Below are 18,208 nucleotides of genomic sequence, written 5' to 3'. Positions count from 1 at the left end.
CTCTTTCTAAAATACTTAAAAGCATCTCTGCATAGCAAAAAAAGGGGTATTCATCAAAATATTAAAAAAAAAATACCTGTCTCTAATTTTTATTTTCTTCACATTTTCCTACATTTTCCAACAACATAAAATACTTTCGTAGAAAGAAATCATTTATTTCCATTTTAGGAGGAAAAAAATGGAATTCGTTTTTCTTGGACATAGTCCCAGCTGCTCCTTTCTACAGAAACAGTTTCAGTTTTTCTGAACCATCAGGGATTCCCCTGATCTCCAAATTGTTCATACGGTCATGCTCTACCAACAGGGCACCAACTGAGAGACAAAATTACTTGGTTTATTACATGGTTTTAGCAGAAAGAAACATCTTCTCTCTATAGTAGTATCCAAGACTTAGTGACCAGGTTAGCCCCATAGCAGTAGGAACCCCAGAAGGCACAGAATAACATGGTGATGAGTTTCCTGAGGCTTCTTTTTGCCTCCTATATAGCTCAGAGTGGGTGCTGAAGAAGCCACTACCTATAATGGATATAGACAAAAAAAAAAAAAAAAGAGAGAGAGAGAGAAAAGAAAAGAAAAAAGTCCCAAGAAAAGTCTGCTCTCTCTTGCTAAATAACTGAGAAAAGGTAGCCTAGCATTGATAGAAACAAGATGGGACTGGGGAGGAAGACAAACTATAAGAGACTCTTAATCTCAAGAAACAAACTGAGGGTTGCTAGGGGGTGGGGGAGGAGGGATGGGGTGGCTGGGTTATGGACACTGGGGAGGGTATGTGCTATGGTGATTGCTGTGAATTATGTAAGACTGATGATTCACAGACCTGTACCCCTGAAGCAAGTAATACATTATATGTTAATTGAAAAAAAAAAAAAAAAAACCACACCATTTTGACAATAAAGCCCCTATTGTAGCAAAATAAAAAATAAAAAAAAAGAAAAAACCATAGGGCCCCAACCACTGTCAGCAAAGGCCAAGTGGGGAATTTAGATTTCCATCCTCACCTGGCACTACCCTTCTTTTCCACAATGTCAGTATAGACTGAGTGGAAAGCACAGATTTCAATCCCTGCCCAGTAGTTAAGTACCCTTCTCCATTCCATCCAGAATGGTTTTAGGATTATACTATCCCTACTTGGTATAAAGAGTGAGTTTCAGGGCACCTTGGTGGCTCAGTCAGAAGCTGTTAAGTGTCTGACTCTTGGTTTGGCTCAGGTCACGATCTTAGGGGTCACGAAATTGAGCCCTACATCAGGCTCCACGCTCAGAGTAGTGTCTGTTTGAGATCCTCTCTCCCCCTCCCTCTGCCGTTGCACCTCCTTCTTGCACTCTAAAATAAATAAATACATCTTAAAGAGAGAGAGGGAGAGAGAGTCAGCATCTATATTCCCCTGCTTGTGTGGCTTCAGTGGAAAGCTGCTAAAATTTAAATAAGATGTAGTCTCATAACATAATTCTCAATGTGTCCAGAATGCAACTGAAAAACATTTGTTATACCAAGACCCAAGAAATATCTTAACGTGGATGAGAAAAAAAAAGATGCCAACATGTCAGATAATTCTGAAGAGATAAGAATTTTAAAGCAGTCATCATGAATATGCCCCTATGACCAATTAAGAACACACCGGAAACAAAAGAGTAAGTTTAAGCATAAAACATCGGATAAAATTGGGCACGTTCAGGATGGAATGGCTGTAGACTGGTAAGGAGAGAAAGAGAGAGGAAGGAAACAAAGTCAAATGGAAATATACAATAACCTCACGAAATGGGCTCAGTAGGAGAATGATGAGGAAAGAATGGATTTCAAAACACTACACCACAAGGGCACCTGCCTGGCTCAGTCAGTAGAGCACGAAACTCTTGATCTCAGAGTTATGAGTTCAAGCCTCACATTGGGCACAGAACCTACTTAAACAACAACAACACTACAATAGAAACCCAGTCTGAACAAGAGAGAAGAAAATAAACGGGGGGAAAAAAAGTGTCTGAGACCTATAGGATTATTTAAAACAAAAAATCTAATATTCAAGGTCATCAGAATTCCAGAGAAGAGAGGGGAGGCTGAAAGTGTGGATGGCTCAGTTGGTTAAGCATCCGACTCTTGATTTTGGCTCCAGTTATGATTTCAGGGTCGTGAGATCAATCACTGTGTCAGACTCCATGCTCAGCAAGGAGTCTGCTTAGAATTCTTCCTCTCCCTCTGTCTCTGGCCCTCCCCACTCCCTTTCTCCCTGTCTAAATAAATCTTTTTTTTTTTTAAGATTTTAATTTATTTATTTGAGAGAGAAAGAACATGAGTGGGGAGGAGGGGCAGAGGGAGAGGAAGAAGCAGGCTCTCCACTGAGAAGGAAACCTTATGGAGGTCTTAACCCAAGGAACCCTGGGATCATAACCCAAGTCAAAGGCAAATGCTTCACCAACTGAGCGCTAAAGTGAGTAAATCAAACAAACAAACAAACGAAAGAATTCCAGTAGAAAGAAAGCAGCTGGACTGGAAAAATATCTAGAAAACAGATAGCTGAAAAATATCCAAGTTTGGTAAAGATAAACATAAAGACTGAAGAAGCCGACCAAAGCTTAAAAAGGATAAATCCAAAGAAATAATCTTGGATAGAGTAACAGTCATTCAAATGACAGTATTTTTCATCAGAAACTACAAAAACCAAAAGAAAATGGTACAACAGTTTTCAAGTGCTGAAAGAAAGGAACTGTCAATTCAGAATTCTAAGGAAAAGTCTGAAAAGATCTTTCAGAAATGAAGATGAAATCAAGATCTCATATGAAAAAAAATAAATAAGAGAATTTGTTGCCAAGAGACCCACCCTGAAAGAAACACAAAAGAAGTTCTTCAGATACAGAAGAAAACTTTTATCAGGAATGAAGAAAGAAAAATAAAGTTTCCTAAATTATATATAATGTTTGAAGCACAAACTATAATATTGTCTAATGTGGGAGCACACAGCTAGCTCAGTCATAAAGCATGTGACTCTTGATCTCAGTCATGAGTTCAAACCCAACATTGGGCTTAGAGTTTACATCTTAAAAAAAAAAAAAAAAAGAAAGAAATTTCTAATATTGTCTGATGTGGTTCTCAATATTATGCAGAGAAAATATTTAAGTGAATTATGTTATAAAAGAAAAGGAGTAAAAAGATCTAAGTGGAAGTAAGACCTCCACACTTCACTCAAAGTAGTAAAATATTGGTACCAGTAGACTGAAAATCTGCAAATATATAAGACAGCATCTAGAGCAATCATGAGAAAATCTATATGAAGAGATACACTCAAAAACACTATAGATAAATCAAAAAGGAATTCTAAATAATATTCAAGTAATCCCTGGGAAGTCAGGAAAAAAAGAAATAAAGGAATGAAAAACAAAAAAAACAATAAAAGAACAGACTTATGCTCTCATACCAACAATTACACTAAATGTAAATGAACTAAATATATCATTAAGAGATTGTCAGAACAGATAAAAAACATGAACTATAAGAAACTTACTTCAAATATACTGATGATAATAATAAAGATTAGGCTGAAAGTTTAAATACTGAAAAATGCAAACAGTCATGTTCTATTATATGACAATACTAAACAAAAGAAAACAGAAGCAGGTCTATTAACATCTGATAAAGAAAATTACCAGAGATAAACATATCATATCATATCATAAACATATCATATCATGGCTCATAAAAGGCATATTGTTTTGATAAAAAGGTCAATTCGCCAAAAAGACATAGCAATCCTAAATGTGTCGGCACCAAACAACAGAATACAAGAAGCTTCAGAATACAAGAAGCAAAAACCATTAGAACTGAAAGTAGAAATACACAAATCCACAGTTACAGCTGGATTTGACATAATTGACATAACTATTAGAAAATTAGCACAAACTGAGAGGAGTTTAATGCCACCTCAAACAATGGATCTCAAGACAGCTTAGCAAGTTATATATCATAAATGACATGTAGTCTTGTTTATGATCTGTTAAACATAACTATTTGCTATTGTTGCTTTAATAACAAAAGAATTAACATGTTTACTAGGAGAAAATACTGATGTTTATAAAGTAAAAACTGAAATACCCCTGTCAATCTCCCCTGAGATCATTCCCCAGAATCTATATTCTTTAAGCGTGCACGCACACACACACACACACGCATATGTGCTTATTTAAATATATATGCATATGTGAATAGTTATTATACATGTAACTATGAATATATGCACAGTTTTAATTTTATAAAAATTGGGATACCTTACATACTGTCTGCAACTTGCTTTTTTCAGTCCAGTGACATATATGGACATCATTCTTAGCTTGTAAGAAATATATAGAGCTATCTAAAGTATTAATAAAAACGTTCTCAGATAATCTCTTGTTTTTTGATAATACAAGTTCCTTTGAGTTACAAAGGTCTATTACACTCAGTATCTAGAAATATAACGGCCATCTGCTGTTATGCACCAGCGGAAAGAATAAAATTCTCCTTGAGCAAGATAACAACAGAGTTGAAAAGCTCTGAAAACAATAAAGGGACAAAAAACTCAAGTTTATCGATTGTGTTTTCTAATTTCTTTTTAGTTTCTCAAGGAGAACTCCATAATCTACCTGGCATCATTAACTAAAGGTATGCTACCATTATGGGCAAAAAAGAAGGGGTGGGGACGCCTGGATGTCTCAGTGGGTTAAGCCTCTGCCTTCAGCTCAGGTCATTATCTCAGGGTGCTGGGATCCAGCATCTCATCGCACTCTCTGCTCAGCAGGGAGCCTGCTTGCCCCCCTCTCTCTCTGCCTGCCTCGCTGCCTACTTGTGATCACTGTCAAATAAATAAATAAAATCTTTAAAAAGGGGGGGGCCTGGGGAGGGGATTATGTTAATACAAGTATTTGTTTCCAAGAGTGAAATACTCACAGCTGTTTCTCCTTTTGGGAGACTTGTTTCTGCAGATTGTCGGATTTACTCTGACACTCTTGTAGATATTTCTTGTCTTCATCTTCAGCTTCCATTTGCGCCTTCTCTGCTTGCTGCAATCTGGTGTAATTCAAATCAACTTTGGGTAAAACTGAGGCTAGAACTAGGGTGTAAAAGGGTGAAGAAGACAAATAAAAGAAAAATGGGGAAATAGAAACATTTCTAAATGAAAACAAAGTTTGGAGGGAAACTCACAAACTCAAACGTGAAAGAGCCACACAATGTCTAGAAATTGTTTTGTGATTTTTTTTCAGTATAACATATAATATGCCCAGAATACTATCTTCAAATTTGTTTTATTTCTTGTTCATAATTAACAATGCAAAGCAATACAGTCTTTACCACTTACGTAGAGCAGAATGGATTAACTTTGAAAGTATAATGGGTGCGTTACTGCCTTTTTTACAAAACCATGTAAAACACAGTATTTATGACTACACTAGGTGAAGAAGCCACATTGTTATTTATTATGTTAGGATGTGTATGCCAGGAATCAAGTGTGCTACAAGGCCAAGAGCAAAGACCTGAAATTATTTCGAACAGCAAAGTCCTCCCTATAGAATCTTTATGCATTTACTAAATTATGCCAAAAGCTGTGTGTGTGTGTGTGTGTGTGTGTGTGTGTGTGTGTTAAGATTCAAAAGAATATAGTACTAGTTGGCAACATTCTCTAGAGATCATTTTTGTTCATCGCTGATGTTTAAATATTACCTAAAAATGTGATTTCCATTTGTTCTGTTTTTGTTTGTAAGTCACTGATTCTCCCTGTGCTTAGCTCCACTCCCTGCCTCCCATCTAGGATTCCTTAGATTTAACTTCAATATTTTTATAAGAAAACATTTCCCACTTATTAAAGAGACATTAACTCCTTGTAGGGAATCTCAGGCAAAATCATCTATTCAACTAGTTGAAAACAGGGCCTCTTCTTTTCTTCCTAAAAACATGCCAGTGGGGCAACCTGACACATTTCAGAAGTATAAATGCCACTTCTGAGCAAGAGAGTAACATTCAAGCTATCTCTAAATCAAAATTTAATTTTAAAATATTAACGTGGAGGGACAGGGGACCCAAGCATTTCTCTAAGATTACAGAAACTAAAATAAAACTCAGAGTGAGGTAGGGCCTGAAGTTGTGCTATCATAGAAGAGGGCTAAGAGAAGTGGAAAACTGAGGTGCTAGAGCACAAAAGAATGGCCAATCTGCATTATAAACTATTTTAAGACATCAGTAAAAAATCAGTAAAGAAGCCATTAGGCAAGGAGTGGGCCAATGGGGAAAAAAATTGTGCCAACACACTGTGAAATCAAAGGATCAACTTATTTTTAAACAATGTTTATATTTTCCATTAAAAAGTAGCTAAAAAGATAAAACTGCACTTGAAAATCCTGACCTCCAAAAGGCCAATACTCAAATCAGCCTTTGTGCACAAGGTTTGAGGAGTATGTTTTTGGAAATCCAAGTGCACCCACTCTGCTCTATGGCAGTGCATTACCACAGCAGCAGATCAAGAAGTGGAGAGGGTTCCTGATACCCTTTTCAAATACTTAATAGCATAAATTGTTTTCTATTTAATATATTATAAAATTGTTGAGTCTCTTTTAGTCTGTTTAAATACAAGTGGTTTTCAGAAAGATATATCTTTGACCAGCTTGTACTGGTCCTGAGTGTCACTGCTGGCATATTTCACCAATGACATTGCAATTGTCCTAGTTTGAGTTAACAAATCATTGTCACTTCATAATGGAATGGACAGAAATCAAAGACAGAAAAAGGTAATAAAGATGTCCAAAATGTAAAAATGGGGATAAAGAAAACAAAAAAGAAAAAAGAAGAAAGAGGATGTCAATAAAAGAATATTCATGTCAATAAAGCATTAATAGTTATGTTTTTCATAAGTAGATTCAAAGAAAGCAATGATAAGACATATGTTGACACCAACATGACAGGTCAATGGAAATACATTACATTTTCCAACAATAAAAGTGAAAAATGCCAATATAAAACAATTCAATTTAAATAAAATTATTTCTTGGTTTGGGTTGAAGGTCCTAGCTCAAAGAAACACAACTAAACTGCCAACTCAAAGCCTGATTTCAGATAAAGGGATGGTGAATGACAAAGAATATGACAATCAATATGCATGGAAATCAATCAGGGATAATTCCACCATAGATTCTGTTCGTTTTTCACTTTTTTAAAGTTTTTGTTTGTGTATTTGTTTTATGTAATAGATTGAATCACATGAAATTGCCAATATTAAATCTTTTTTAAAAAATCCACAAAATGGCAAATTCAAATGAAATCAGCCTAATATAAAGCAACTTGATTCCATGCAACAACCAAAACAAAAAAAGCAAAATTCTGCTGGGCTTAAAAAAAAAAGTCCTAATCTAAATTTTCCTAATGGTTTTTGTGGCAGGTATCAGAGTTGAATAAAGAAAAGGAAGAAAAAAAAGGAAAAAGAGAAACTAAGACTGAAAATGCTGTACCTTTGCTCCAGTTGCCTCATGGCTGCAGTAATTTTATTGGTTTTTTCTTCTAGTCGGGCAATTATTTCATTTTTTTCTTTCAAGCCGTCTTCAGAACCCTATTTAGAAAAGAAAAAGAACCACTATTGTGGCTTTGATTTTTAAACCTAAATATTTCTAAGTTTTGTATACCATTTTACTATGGAATTTTTACTTTGAAATGAGTACAGCTAATTTGTAGATTAAAATACTCCTATGATATAAAGCAGTAGAACTATCAGTCTTCAATTAAAATGGAATTTAAAAAAATACTGCCTTCAGTATTTCTGGAAGACAGCAGAATAAACTCTTGTAAATTATGCTATTTTTCAAATTAAATAAAAAACATTTGGCAATAAATCTACTTAAACAGTGATGTCACTTTATGAGAGAATTCATAACAATTATTATTGTAATGCTTTTTTTTTCCAAGACTTTTTTATTAGAGAGAGAGAGAGCATGAACAGGGGAGAAGGGCAGAGGGAGAGAGAGAAGCAGACTCTTCACTGAGCAGGGAGCCCAATGTGGGGCTGGATCATGACCTGAGTGGGGATCTGGGATCACGACCTGAGTGGAAGGTAAACACTTAACTGACTGAGCCACCCAGATACCCCTATAGTAAAGCATTTCAGTCAAAATTAAATCTTTCTCAGGGCCCTTGCTAGCTCAGTAGGTAAAGTATGTGACTCCTGATCTTAGAGTTATAGATCTGAGCCCATGTTGGGTGTAGGGATTACTTAAAAAAATAAAATCTTTGGGGCGCCTGGGTGGCCCAGTGGGTTAAGCCTCTGCCTTCGGCTCAGGTCCTGATCTCAGGGTCCTGGGATAGAGCCCTGCATCGGGTTCTCTGCTCAGCAGGGAGCCTGCTTCCCCCTCTTTCTCTGCCTGCCTCTCTGCCTACTTGTGATCTCTGTCTGTCAAATAAATAAAAAAAATCTTTAAAAAAAAAAAATTAAAGGGGCACCTGGGTGGCTCAGTCAGTTAAGTGTCTGACATGATCAGGTCATGATCTTGGAGTCCTGGAGTCAGGGCCTGTGCTGGTCTCCACAGTCAGCAGAGGGTGTGCTTCTCCTTCTGCCTCTGCCTCTACCCCTCCCTTGAGCTTATGCTCTCTCTCAAATAAATAATAGCTTTTTAAGAAAAAATAAATCTTTCTCAGGACTGTAGTATACAAAAGAATTCACAAAAATGTCCTGCATATTTAGATTGACTTTTCCCAAAAGATTTAATCTTCATACTTAACACCTTTTGGTATTAAAAAAGAAATTCATATAAGTGATTTGCTTATTCTTTGATACCTATTCCATTGCTACACTTCTTAAGCTTCCATATAGAAAAAGAAGCTGCTGGTTTTTATTACTAGTATGGCACAGTTAAAAACCAAACCTTCATACAAAAAGTAATTTTCTTTTTCTTTTTTTTTAAGATTTTATTTATTTGACAGACAGAGACACAGCAAGAGAGAAAACAGAAGCAGGGGAGTGAGAGAGGGAGAAGCAGGCTCCCCGGTGAGCAGAGAGCCCGATGCGGGGCTCGATCCCAGGACCCCGGAATCATGACTTGAGCTGAAGGCAGATGCTTAACAACTCCCCAAAAGTCACATCCAATTTACATTAAACTCAAGAAATTCTAAGAATTTAAGAATGATCCTTACCTCCAAAATCTATAAAGAACTTATCAAACTTAATGCCCCCCCAAAATAATCCAGTTACAAAATGAACAGAAAACATGAATAGACACTTTTCTAAAGAACATATCCAGATGGCTAACAGACACATAAAAAGATGCTGAACATCATTCATCATCAGAAAATACAAATCAAAACCACAATAAGGTACCACCTCACATCCGTCAAAACGGATAAAACTAACAACACAAGAAACAACAGGTGTTGGCGAGGATGCGGAAAAAGGGGAACCCCTTGCACTGTTGGTGGGAATGCAAACTGGTACAGCCACTCTGGAAAACAGTACGGAGGTTCTTCAGAAAGTTAAAAATAGAACTACCCTACGATCCTGCAATTGCACTACTAGGTATTTACACAAAGAATACAAAAATACAGAGTTGAAGGGGGTACATGCACCCTGATGTTTATAACAGCATTATCAACAATGTATCAAACTATGGAAAGAGCCCAAATGTCTGCTGATCTATGAGTGAATAAAGATGTGGTGTATATATATGCATGTATGTGTGTGTATATATATAATGGAATATATGACTCAGCCATCAAAAAAGACATCTTGACATTTGCAAGAACATGGATGGAGCTACAGTGTACTATACTAAGTGGAATAAGTTAGAGAAAGACAAATACTGTATCATTTCACTCATATGTGTAATTTAAGAAACAAAACAGATAAACATATGGGAGGGGGTAAGAAATAAAGAGAGAAACCATAAGACACTCTTAATGACAGAGAACAAATGTAAGGTTGCTGGAGGGAGGTGGGTGCAGGATGGGCTAGAAGGGTGATGGGTATTAAGGAAGGCACTTGAGCACTGGATGTTGTATATAAGTGATGAATCACTGATTTCTACTCCACTGCAGGTTAATGCAACTAGAATTTAAATAAAAATTACAAAAAAAAAAAAAAAAAAAAGATCCTTACCTGCAACTTTTGATACATTTCTATGTTAATTGCTTTAACTTCCTCTAGTTGTTGCCGAAGGCCTATCAGAGTATCCTGCTTCTCATGGATATCTTTCTCCAACAACTTCATAGCAAGTTCAATTTCATGTTTCATACTAACTTGTACCGCTAGCTCGTTTTCCACATCCTGAAATTTCAACACATCCTCAATTCACATACCACTTCGGGATGTCAAAAGTCAGACACAAGACAGTTAATGAGAACACAAAGAGTTTTTTAATCACTATGTAGACTAGTCTTTTTTTTCTTTTAATGGTTTCATGTCACTAGATATATATCTTTTTATTTTTTAAGGATTTTATTTTATTTATTTGTCAGAGAGACAGCACAAGCAAGGACAGCAACAGGCAGAGGAAAAAGTAGGCTTCCTCCTGAGCAAGGAACCAGAAGAGAGACTCGACCACAGGACCCTGGGATCATGATCTGACCCAAAGGCAGATACTTAACCAAAGAGCCACCCAAGAGTCCCCATAGACCTCTTTTTTTTTTTTTTTTTTTTTAAGATTTTATTTATTTATTTGACAGACAGAGATCACAAGTAGGCAGAGAGGCAGGCAGAGAGAGAGAGGAGGAAGCAGGCTCCCCACAGAGCAGAAAGCCCGATGCGGGGCTCGATCCCAGGACCCTGAGATCATGACCTGACCCAAAGGCAGATACTTAACCAAAGAGCCACCCAAGAGTCCCCATATCCCTCTTTTTTTTTTTTTTAAGATTTTATTTATTTATTTGACAGAGATCACAAGTAAGTAGGCAGAGAGGCAGGCAGAGAGAGAGAGGAGGAAGCAGGCTCCCCACTGAGCAGAAAGCCCGATGCAGGGCTCGATCCCAGGACCCTGAGATCATGACCTGAGCCAAAGGCAAAGGCTTTAACCCACTGAACCACCCAAGCGCACCCCCCCCTTTTTTTTAAAGATTTTATTTATTTATTTGACAGAGATCACAAGTAGGCAGAGAGGCTGGCAGAGAGAGAGGAAGGAAAGCAGGCTCTGGCTGAGCAGAGAGCCTGATGTGGGGCTTGATCCCAGGACCCCGAGATCATGACCTGAACCAAAAGCAGAGGCTTTAACCCACTGAGCCACCCAGGCACCCCTCCTTTTTTTTTTAAAGCCCGTAGACCACTCTTAAAAAAAAATAAAGTTCCACGCAATTTTGCTATGAACCTACTTGAAAAAATAAAGTTTATTAATTTAAAAATTTTTTTAAAAGATACATAGACTACTCTTTGAGGTTTAAGCCCCACTAGAGGGAATCAACCAGGTTGTATAACAATAAAACACTAAATACTTTCAACTGTGTATTTTGTGAAAATAAAAGCATTTTCTAGATACTGTTAATTATCACTATTCTACTGGTTCAAAAATTAGGGGCACCTGGGTGGCTCCCCCTCTCACTCTCTGCCTGCCTCTCTGCCTACTTATGATCTCTGTCAAATAAATAAATTTTTTTAAAAAATTAAATATTTTTATGCCTCAAAACGTCAGGATTAATTTTCCTTAATCAAAGAAATAAAGTAGTCTGGGGGTGCCTTGCTGGCTCAGTTGGAAGAACACACAACTCTTGATCTTGGGGTCATGAGCTCTAGCCCCCACACTGGTATAGATATTACCTAAATAAATAAAACTTAAAACACACACACACACACACACACACACACACACACACACACAAAAATAAAGTAGTCCATACAAGTGAAGGCCAAAGATAACTCAAAAACCCCACTTCACAGTTTTAATTTCTTCTCTTAAAGAATTTTACATTGGGGGTGGGGCGATGAGGTGACCTGATGATGGGCATGAAGGGGGGCATGTGATGTGCTGAGCACTGGGTGTTATATACTCCTGATGAATCACTGACCTCTACCTCTGAAACAAATAATAAACTACATGTTCAAGTGAAATTTTTTAAAAAAAGATTTTATATGACAGAGAGAGACACAGCGAGAGAGGGAACATAACCAGGGGGAGGGGGAGAAGGAGGAGGAGAAGCAGGCTGACTGCCAAGCAGGGAGCCCAATGCGGGGCTTGATCCCAGGACTCTGGGATCAGGACCTGAGCCGAAGGCAAATACTTAACTACTGAGCCACCCAGGAGCCCCTCAATTGAATTTAAATAGAACTAAATTAATTTTTTACATCAAAACAAAAAGAAGTTTCCTAATATTAAAAACAAACAGAAAAAGGGATGGAAAGGCTGGCAAGATGGAAAGTCTCTTCTTGATCTGGGTGGTGATTACACAGGTATTTATGTTATAACCCATTTTGCTGTAGGCATTAGATCAATTTGAATTAAAAAATTCGTTCATTTTTTAAAAGATTTTATTTATTAATTTATTTCAGAGCAAGAGAAAGCGAGCGAGCGAGGATAAGCTGGGAAGGGGTCAGGGAGAGGGAGAGAGAGAATCCCAAGCAGACTCTGCACTGAGCACACAGCTCATTGCAGGGCTCCTTCTCCACCCTGAGATCACAACCTGCCCTAAAATCAAGAGTCTGACGCTCAACTGACTGAGTCACCCAGGTACCCCATCCATTTTTTTAGAAGTAACTTCTATGCCCAACATGGGGCTGGAAATTACCCCAAGATCAAGAGTTGTGTGCTCTACCAACTGAGCCAGCCAGGTAACCCCCAAATAAGTTAACTTTAAATATGATCTGGAGCGCCTGAGGGGCTCAGTCAGTTGACCGTCTGCCTTCAGTTCATGATCTCAGGGTCCTGAGACCAAGCCCCTCGTCAGGCTCTCTGCTCAGTGGCAAGTCTGTTTCTCCCTCTCCCTCCTCTGTGACCTCTCGCTTTCACTCTCAAATAAATAAAATCTTTAAAAAAATTTTTTAATATCATTTTAGTCCTATTTGAATCTATCATTCTATTCAATTTTGGTTTTCTAATGCTGGTCACAATCATTCATTTCAGAGTTTAAAACCACTTTAAAAACACTTGATAAAATGAGAACGTAAAGAATTTGAAGGGGTTGTAAGGGAGTGAGATTTCTATCCCACAGCAAGAAAGATAAGGCTGAAAAAGAGATTTTAAGGGGTGCCTGGGTGGCTCAGTCAGCTTAAGTGTCTGCTTTGGCTCAGGTCATGATCCCAGAGTCCTGGGATCAAGGTCCACATAGGGCTCCCTCCTCAGCAGAGAGTCTGCTTCTTCCTCTGAACCTCACCCAACTTGTGCTCTCTCACTCTGTCTCTATCACATTAAAAAAAAAGTCTTAAAAGAATTTTTTTAAAAAGATTTTAAGTGATGCTTAAAGGTAAATTATGATGATGATGATTATTTTGCTAATGTGAACTACCTGTCTTAACTGAGATTCATCTCGAAGCTGCCTTCTGGCTTCGTTGTACATTTCATCCAGCCCCTGCCGAGAATGCTTATATGTCTGAAGCTCAGTTTCCACATCCACTTTGGTAACCTAGGAAGAAAACAACAAGCCTTTTACTGTATAATCACTACTATCAATACAGCACAGAAATAAATATCCAGTATATGCAAAAGTTCCCAAAAGCGGCAATTTCTGACACAAGACAGTCTGTTTGCAATTAGTCCATACGTACCTCCAGGTGCTGCTGTGTTTTCATTAAAATCAATTTATTTTCACTTCGTAATTGATGATTTTCTTCTTGGAGTTTAATGATATTATTTTTTGCTATTGCTAACTAAAGATTATGAAACAGGGACAAGAAAAAAGATTTTAAACATCTTTACTTATACTTGCTTTATGTTTGGTTATGTTCATTGCTATAAACAATAGAATATAAAAGCTTAAACTAGTCAAATGTCTCACATCTACAGAAGCTTTCATAAAAAAAAACTATTATCCTAAGATACTAATAAAAAAAAAACTGAGCTCTTATTTCTAGCATTTCCTCTTTTTTTAAGCATTTCCTCTTATTAGTCAAAATATATGTTAAAACCTATCATGCATATCTGATTTAAATATGTTCTGAATACAAAGTGTCATGAAACAGTAAGACTGTAAAGTCCTGTATAAGGATAAAAAGATCTGTAAGAAGGCTGTGTATCATCACACATGTGATACAGACCTTCATGATAATCAAATTGGAACACCCTCTGAAATAGAGAACACAGAGGGAACATTACAACTATGAGACATTTCTCACCATCAGAGTTAAACCAAGTGGCCTGGTTCTGAGGCCTATAGTGAAAAGAGGGATTCTAAGAAAGGAAAGCAAGCACCACCCCCAATGTTGGCTTGTAAATGAGTTTCTGAACATTTCATCAGGGATATAACTTGAACTTCGCAGTGCACCTAGGGCCAAAAAGAAGCACAAACTTGAGAGCAGCTCTAATGGTCCCAATGACCAACAGACACATGACAAGATGCTCAATATCGCTCATCATTAAGGAAATGCAAGTTAGAACTACAATGAAAGACCACCCATCACAATAGCGAAAATCAAAAGCACAAGAAACAACAGGTATTGGCGAGGATGTGTGTGGGGGAAAGGAACCCTCAGTGCACTATTGGTGGAAATACAATCTGGTGCAATCACTGTGGAAAACAGTATAGAGTTTCCTCAAAAAATTAAAAATAGAACTACCCTGCAATCCAGTAATTGCACTACTGTATTTAACCCAAAATACAAAAGCACTAATTCAAAGAGATACATGCATCCCTGTCTACTGCAGCATTATTTACAACAGCCAAACTATGGCAGTGGCCCAAGCATTTATCGATAAATAAATGGATAAAGAAGATGAGGCATGTGGATGGAATGTTATTCAGCAATGAAAAAGAATGAAATCTTGCCATTTGGAACTACATGTATAGTGCTACAGAGTTTACTGCTAGGTGAAGTAAGTTAGTATGAGAAAGACAAATACAGTATGATCTCACTCATATGTGGAATTTAAGAAACAAATGAGCAGAGGTGCCTGGGTGGCTCAGTCAGTTGAGCACCTGCCTTCAGCTCAGGTCATGATCCCAGGGTCATGAGATCCGGCACCACACCAGGCTCTCCGCTCCATGGGGAGCCTGCCTCTCCCTCTGCCTCCCTCTTGTGAATAAATAAAATCTTTAAAAAAAAAAAATGAGTAAAGGACAAAAAAAAAGAGAGAGAGAAACCAAGAAACAGATTCTTAACTGTAAACTTATGGTCACCAGAGGGGAAATGGGTGGGGGATGGATGAAATAGGTGACGGGGATTAAAGAATACACTTATCATGATTAAAAAACAAAACAACGGTGTTGGGTGGCTCAGTGGGTTAAGCCTCTGCCATGATCTCAGGGTCCTGGTATCGAGCCCCGCATCAGGCTCTCTGCTCATCGGGGAGCCTGCTTCTCCCTCTCACTCTCTGCCTGCCTCTCTGCCTACTTGTGATCTCTGTCAAATAAATAAATAAAATCTTTAAAAAAAAATAAAAATAAAAATAAAAAACAAAACAGAGGGCGCCTGGGTGGCTCAGTAGGTTAAGCCTCTGCCTTTGGCTCAGGTCACAATCTCAGGGTCCTGGGATGGAGCCCCGCATCAGGCTCTCTTCTCAGCAGGGAGTCTGCTTCCCCCCTCTCTCTCCACCTGCCTCTCTACTTGTGATCTCTCTTTCTCTGTGTCAAATAAATAAAATCTTTAAAAAACAAAACAAAACAGAAACACTATCAAATGGTCCCAAACTATCAAAATAAAGATGCATCTGCCATCATGCAAATAATGATGTGCTCCCTGGTTTGAAAAAATTAGGCCAGTTCCAAAAGAAATAAGAATTTTAATTAACACAGAAAGTAGGGTTTAGAGCACTCGTGACAGATTTATTCCTCTAGCCTAAATAATTCTGAAAACAGAAAGCAGCAACTCTGTGGCTTGATAAGATTAAAAAAAAAAAAAAAAAAAACTTATCTAAAGCAACTTTACAGACAGTATTACGGAGATCAATTTCTGGTCTGGGACCACTAGATAGCCGCTCTGACAATGCAAGAAACCAGAGCACTCGAGATGAGGCTGATCTGTGGTTGTGTGGAGAAGGATGGCCATGATCATACAGTGCTGCTGGTAAAGAAAAGTAATCGAATAGTGGAACAAGACGAACAGTATCATTTTAATGGGAATTTCTAACTATAGGTTATTCACTATCTAAATAGAGGTCACCCAGATTTTAAAAAGAGTATCACAGCTTATTTACAGAAGAGCTTCTGTAAGTATCATCTGTGGGGCTCATTTCTGGGAGTATTTCACACAATTCACAGATTTACCTGAGACTTTACCTGAGAAAATGAGGTTTTTCTAGACTTACAATCATCAATTATAAGTACATTGCAAGCATCCCATCATCATGATGGAAATGTGTGTATGCACACACATACTTAGCGAATTCATACTTAAAATGGAAAAGGATCACAAATACTCGGTCTGTGTCAGGCAATTATCCACGGCCGGGTTACAATACCTCTTCAATCAGCTTAGTATTTGACTTTTCTAATGAGTCAACTCTTGAATGGAGACTGCTGACTGTGCTGCTGAAATTAACAAAGAAAAAACTCATTCAAATCACACAAATTCACAAAAGTCAGAAAAGGTATGTTATCTTGGACTTACCATGGTACCTAACAGGCACCAACTACCCTGAATTTTTGAGTGTGGGCAATTTCATTAAGTTGAATAACCAAATTTGGCTAGGAAAACAAAAAAGACTGAAGCTTTTTGCTGTTCACTATTTTTTGCAGTCTTCTTAGGGTCCTTCTTACATTTAAATTGTAATACTTAGGAATGGAATCCACACAAACACTACCAAATATTGTTAAAATTTAATTTAAAATTATCTTTTAAAGGATGAACTTTAAATATCCACTCTATAATTAAGTGGCTTAATTAGCATTTACAGCGGTCTTCAACACAAGCCCCATTCGGTTTCCACTCGCCACTTTCATAATCACTTAAAGCCTCTAAAGTCACCATAGTTTGGGACAATGTGAATATGAAATTCCCATCGGGTACCCGGTCAGCCTGCAGCTAAGCAAACACCCTGACTTTCAAAGATATAGTTAAAAGTCAGGTTAAGCCAAATGAACAACCTGGTTTTTTGCATAGTTACTTAAACTGATCAAGACTGGACATTACTGTGTATTTTTTTCTGCATTTTTATAAATCTTAAAAAAAAATTGTATTTCAAACTGTACAGTCACCAGAAGTACACAGCTATCAAAAATGCACACACTTCACTCGGCATCTCTGAGACTGGACATTACTGTATGTTTTATTTGTTTTTCAAGGCCTTGTTTCTACCATCTCAAGCTTTAATAACACAATATGCTCTTTACATTACAATTTAATAGATTTAAACAAATTTTATGCCAGCCTCAGAAATAAATATTGGCATTTTAGTTTAACAGGTGAAACAAGAAACATATTTTTTCATTCATATTAAATCATTTTTAAATACAATCATTCTTAGGGAAACAACTTGAGCTTTTCACAAACAGCAAGAGGGTATCTGGATGGTGAGACATTAACAGATGTGGGACTAAGAGACAGAGGACCAAAGTTAAGAGTCCCTGCTTTTCTACTTTCTGTGTCACCTTGAAAGCTTTAAGACCTTTCTGAGCTTCAGTTTCCTTGTCTTTAAATCAGACAATAATATCTGTCCTGCCTTTATGTGAGAATCAATAAAACATTAATCAAAAAAGTACTTTTGAAAATAAACCCTCAAGAGTTTTCTTTGAATGAGGGCTAATATGTGAGTTCCAATTTTTTCTTCATCTGTTTTCTATATTTTTTAAAATACTCTAAGTATACAAAAACATTCCAATTGGAAAAACAATGAAACATTTTTAAATTCGTAGAATGTACAAAAGTAAGTCACTAGTACTGCTATAAATGAGTTAATACGCATAATTTAAAAGAGAATGAGAAAACTCCTTGAACCAAACTGAACAGATTCTAAGATAAACTGTTGAGTAAAACAGTGAACTACAGAAGAGTATAAAAATTATGTAAAAAAACCGACGGGAAGGTGAGAACTTCAAGAAAATATATATATATTCTTGTCTATTTGTATGAAATATCTCTGGAGGCATACACAAGAACCTATTAATTATTCCCAAAGAGGGAAACCAGATGGTTGGATCA

At 37.2% G+C, this 18,208-nt stretch overlaps 1 protein-coding gene across 8 annotated transcripts in view; it reads right to left on the bottom strand.

Moving 5' to 3' along the window:
• RUFY2 (RUN and FYVE domain containing 2) overlaps nt 1–18,208 on the bottom strand; it is a 55,199-nt gene that overhangs the window by 20,022 nt on the left and 16,969 nt on the right. For 3 of the 8 annotated variants that reach the window (XM_059170097.1, XM_059170092.1, XM_059170098.1), the window contains 6 exons: nt 16,530–16,599; nt 13,682–13,783; nt 13,423–13,539; nt 10,094–10,261; nt 7,464–7,561; nt 4,915–5,034 (listed from right to left, as the gene is read on the bottom strand). In XM_059170097.1, the coding sequence (XP_059026080.1) occupies nt 4,915–5,034; nt 7,464–7,561; nt 10,094–10,261; nt 13,423–13,539; nt 13,682–13,783; nt 16,530–16,599 (675 nt within the window). Of the gene's footprint in view, nt 1–4,914; nt 5,078–5,108; nt 6,708–7,463; nt 7,562–10,093; nt 10,262–13,422; nt 13,540–13,681; nt 13,784–16,529; nt 16,600–18,208 lie in introns of those variants that run through there. The other 5 variants (XM_059170093.1, XM_059170100.1, XM_059170099.1 and 2 more) reach the window with 5 other exon arrangements.

Source organism: Mustela lutreola, chromosome 4, assembly GCF_030435805.1.
Source record: "Mustela lutreola isolate mMusLut2 chromosome 4, mMusLut2.pri, whole genome shotgun sequence".
Classification (NCBI taxonomy): domain Eukaryota; kingdom Metazoa; phylum Chordata; class Mammalia; order Carnivora; family Mustelidae; genus Mustela; species Mustela lutreola.
Note: the sequence above shows the minus strand (reverse complement) of the source record. Positions and strands in the feature narration are given on the sequence as shown.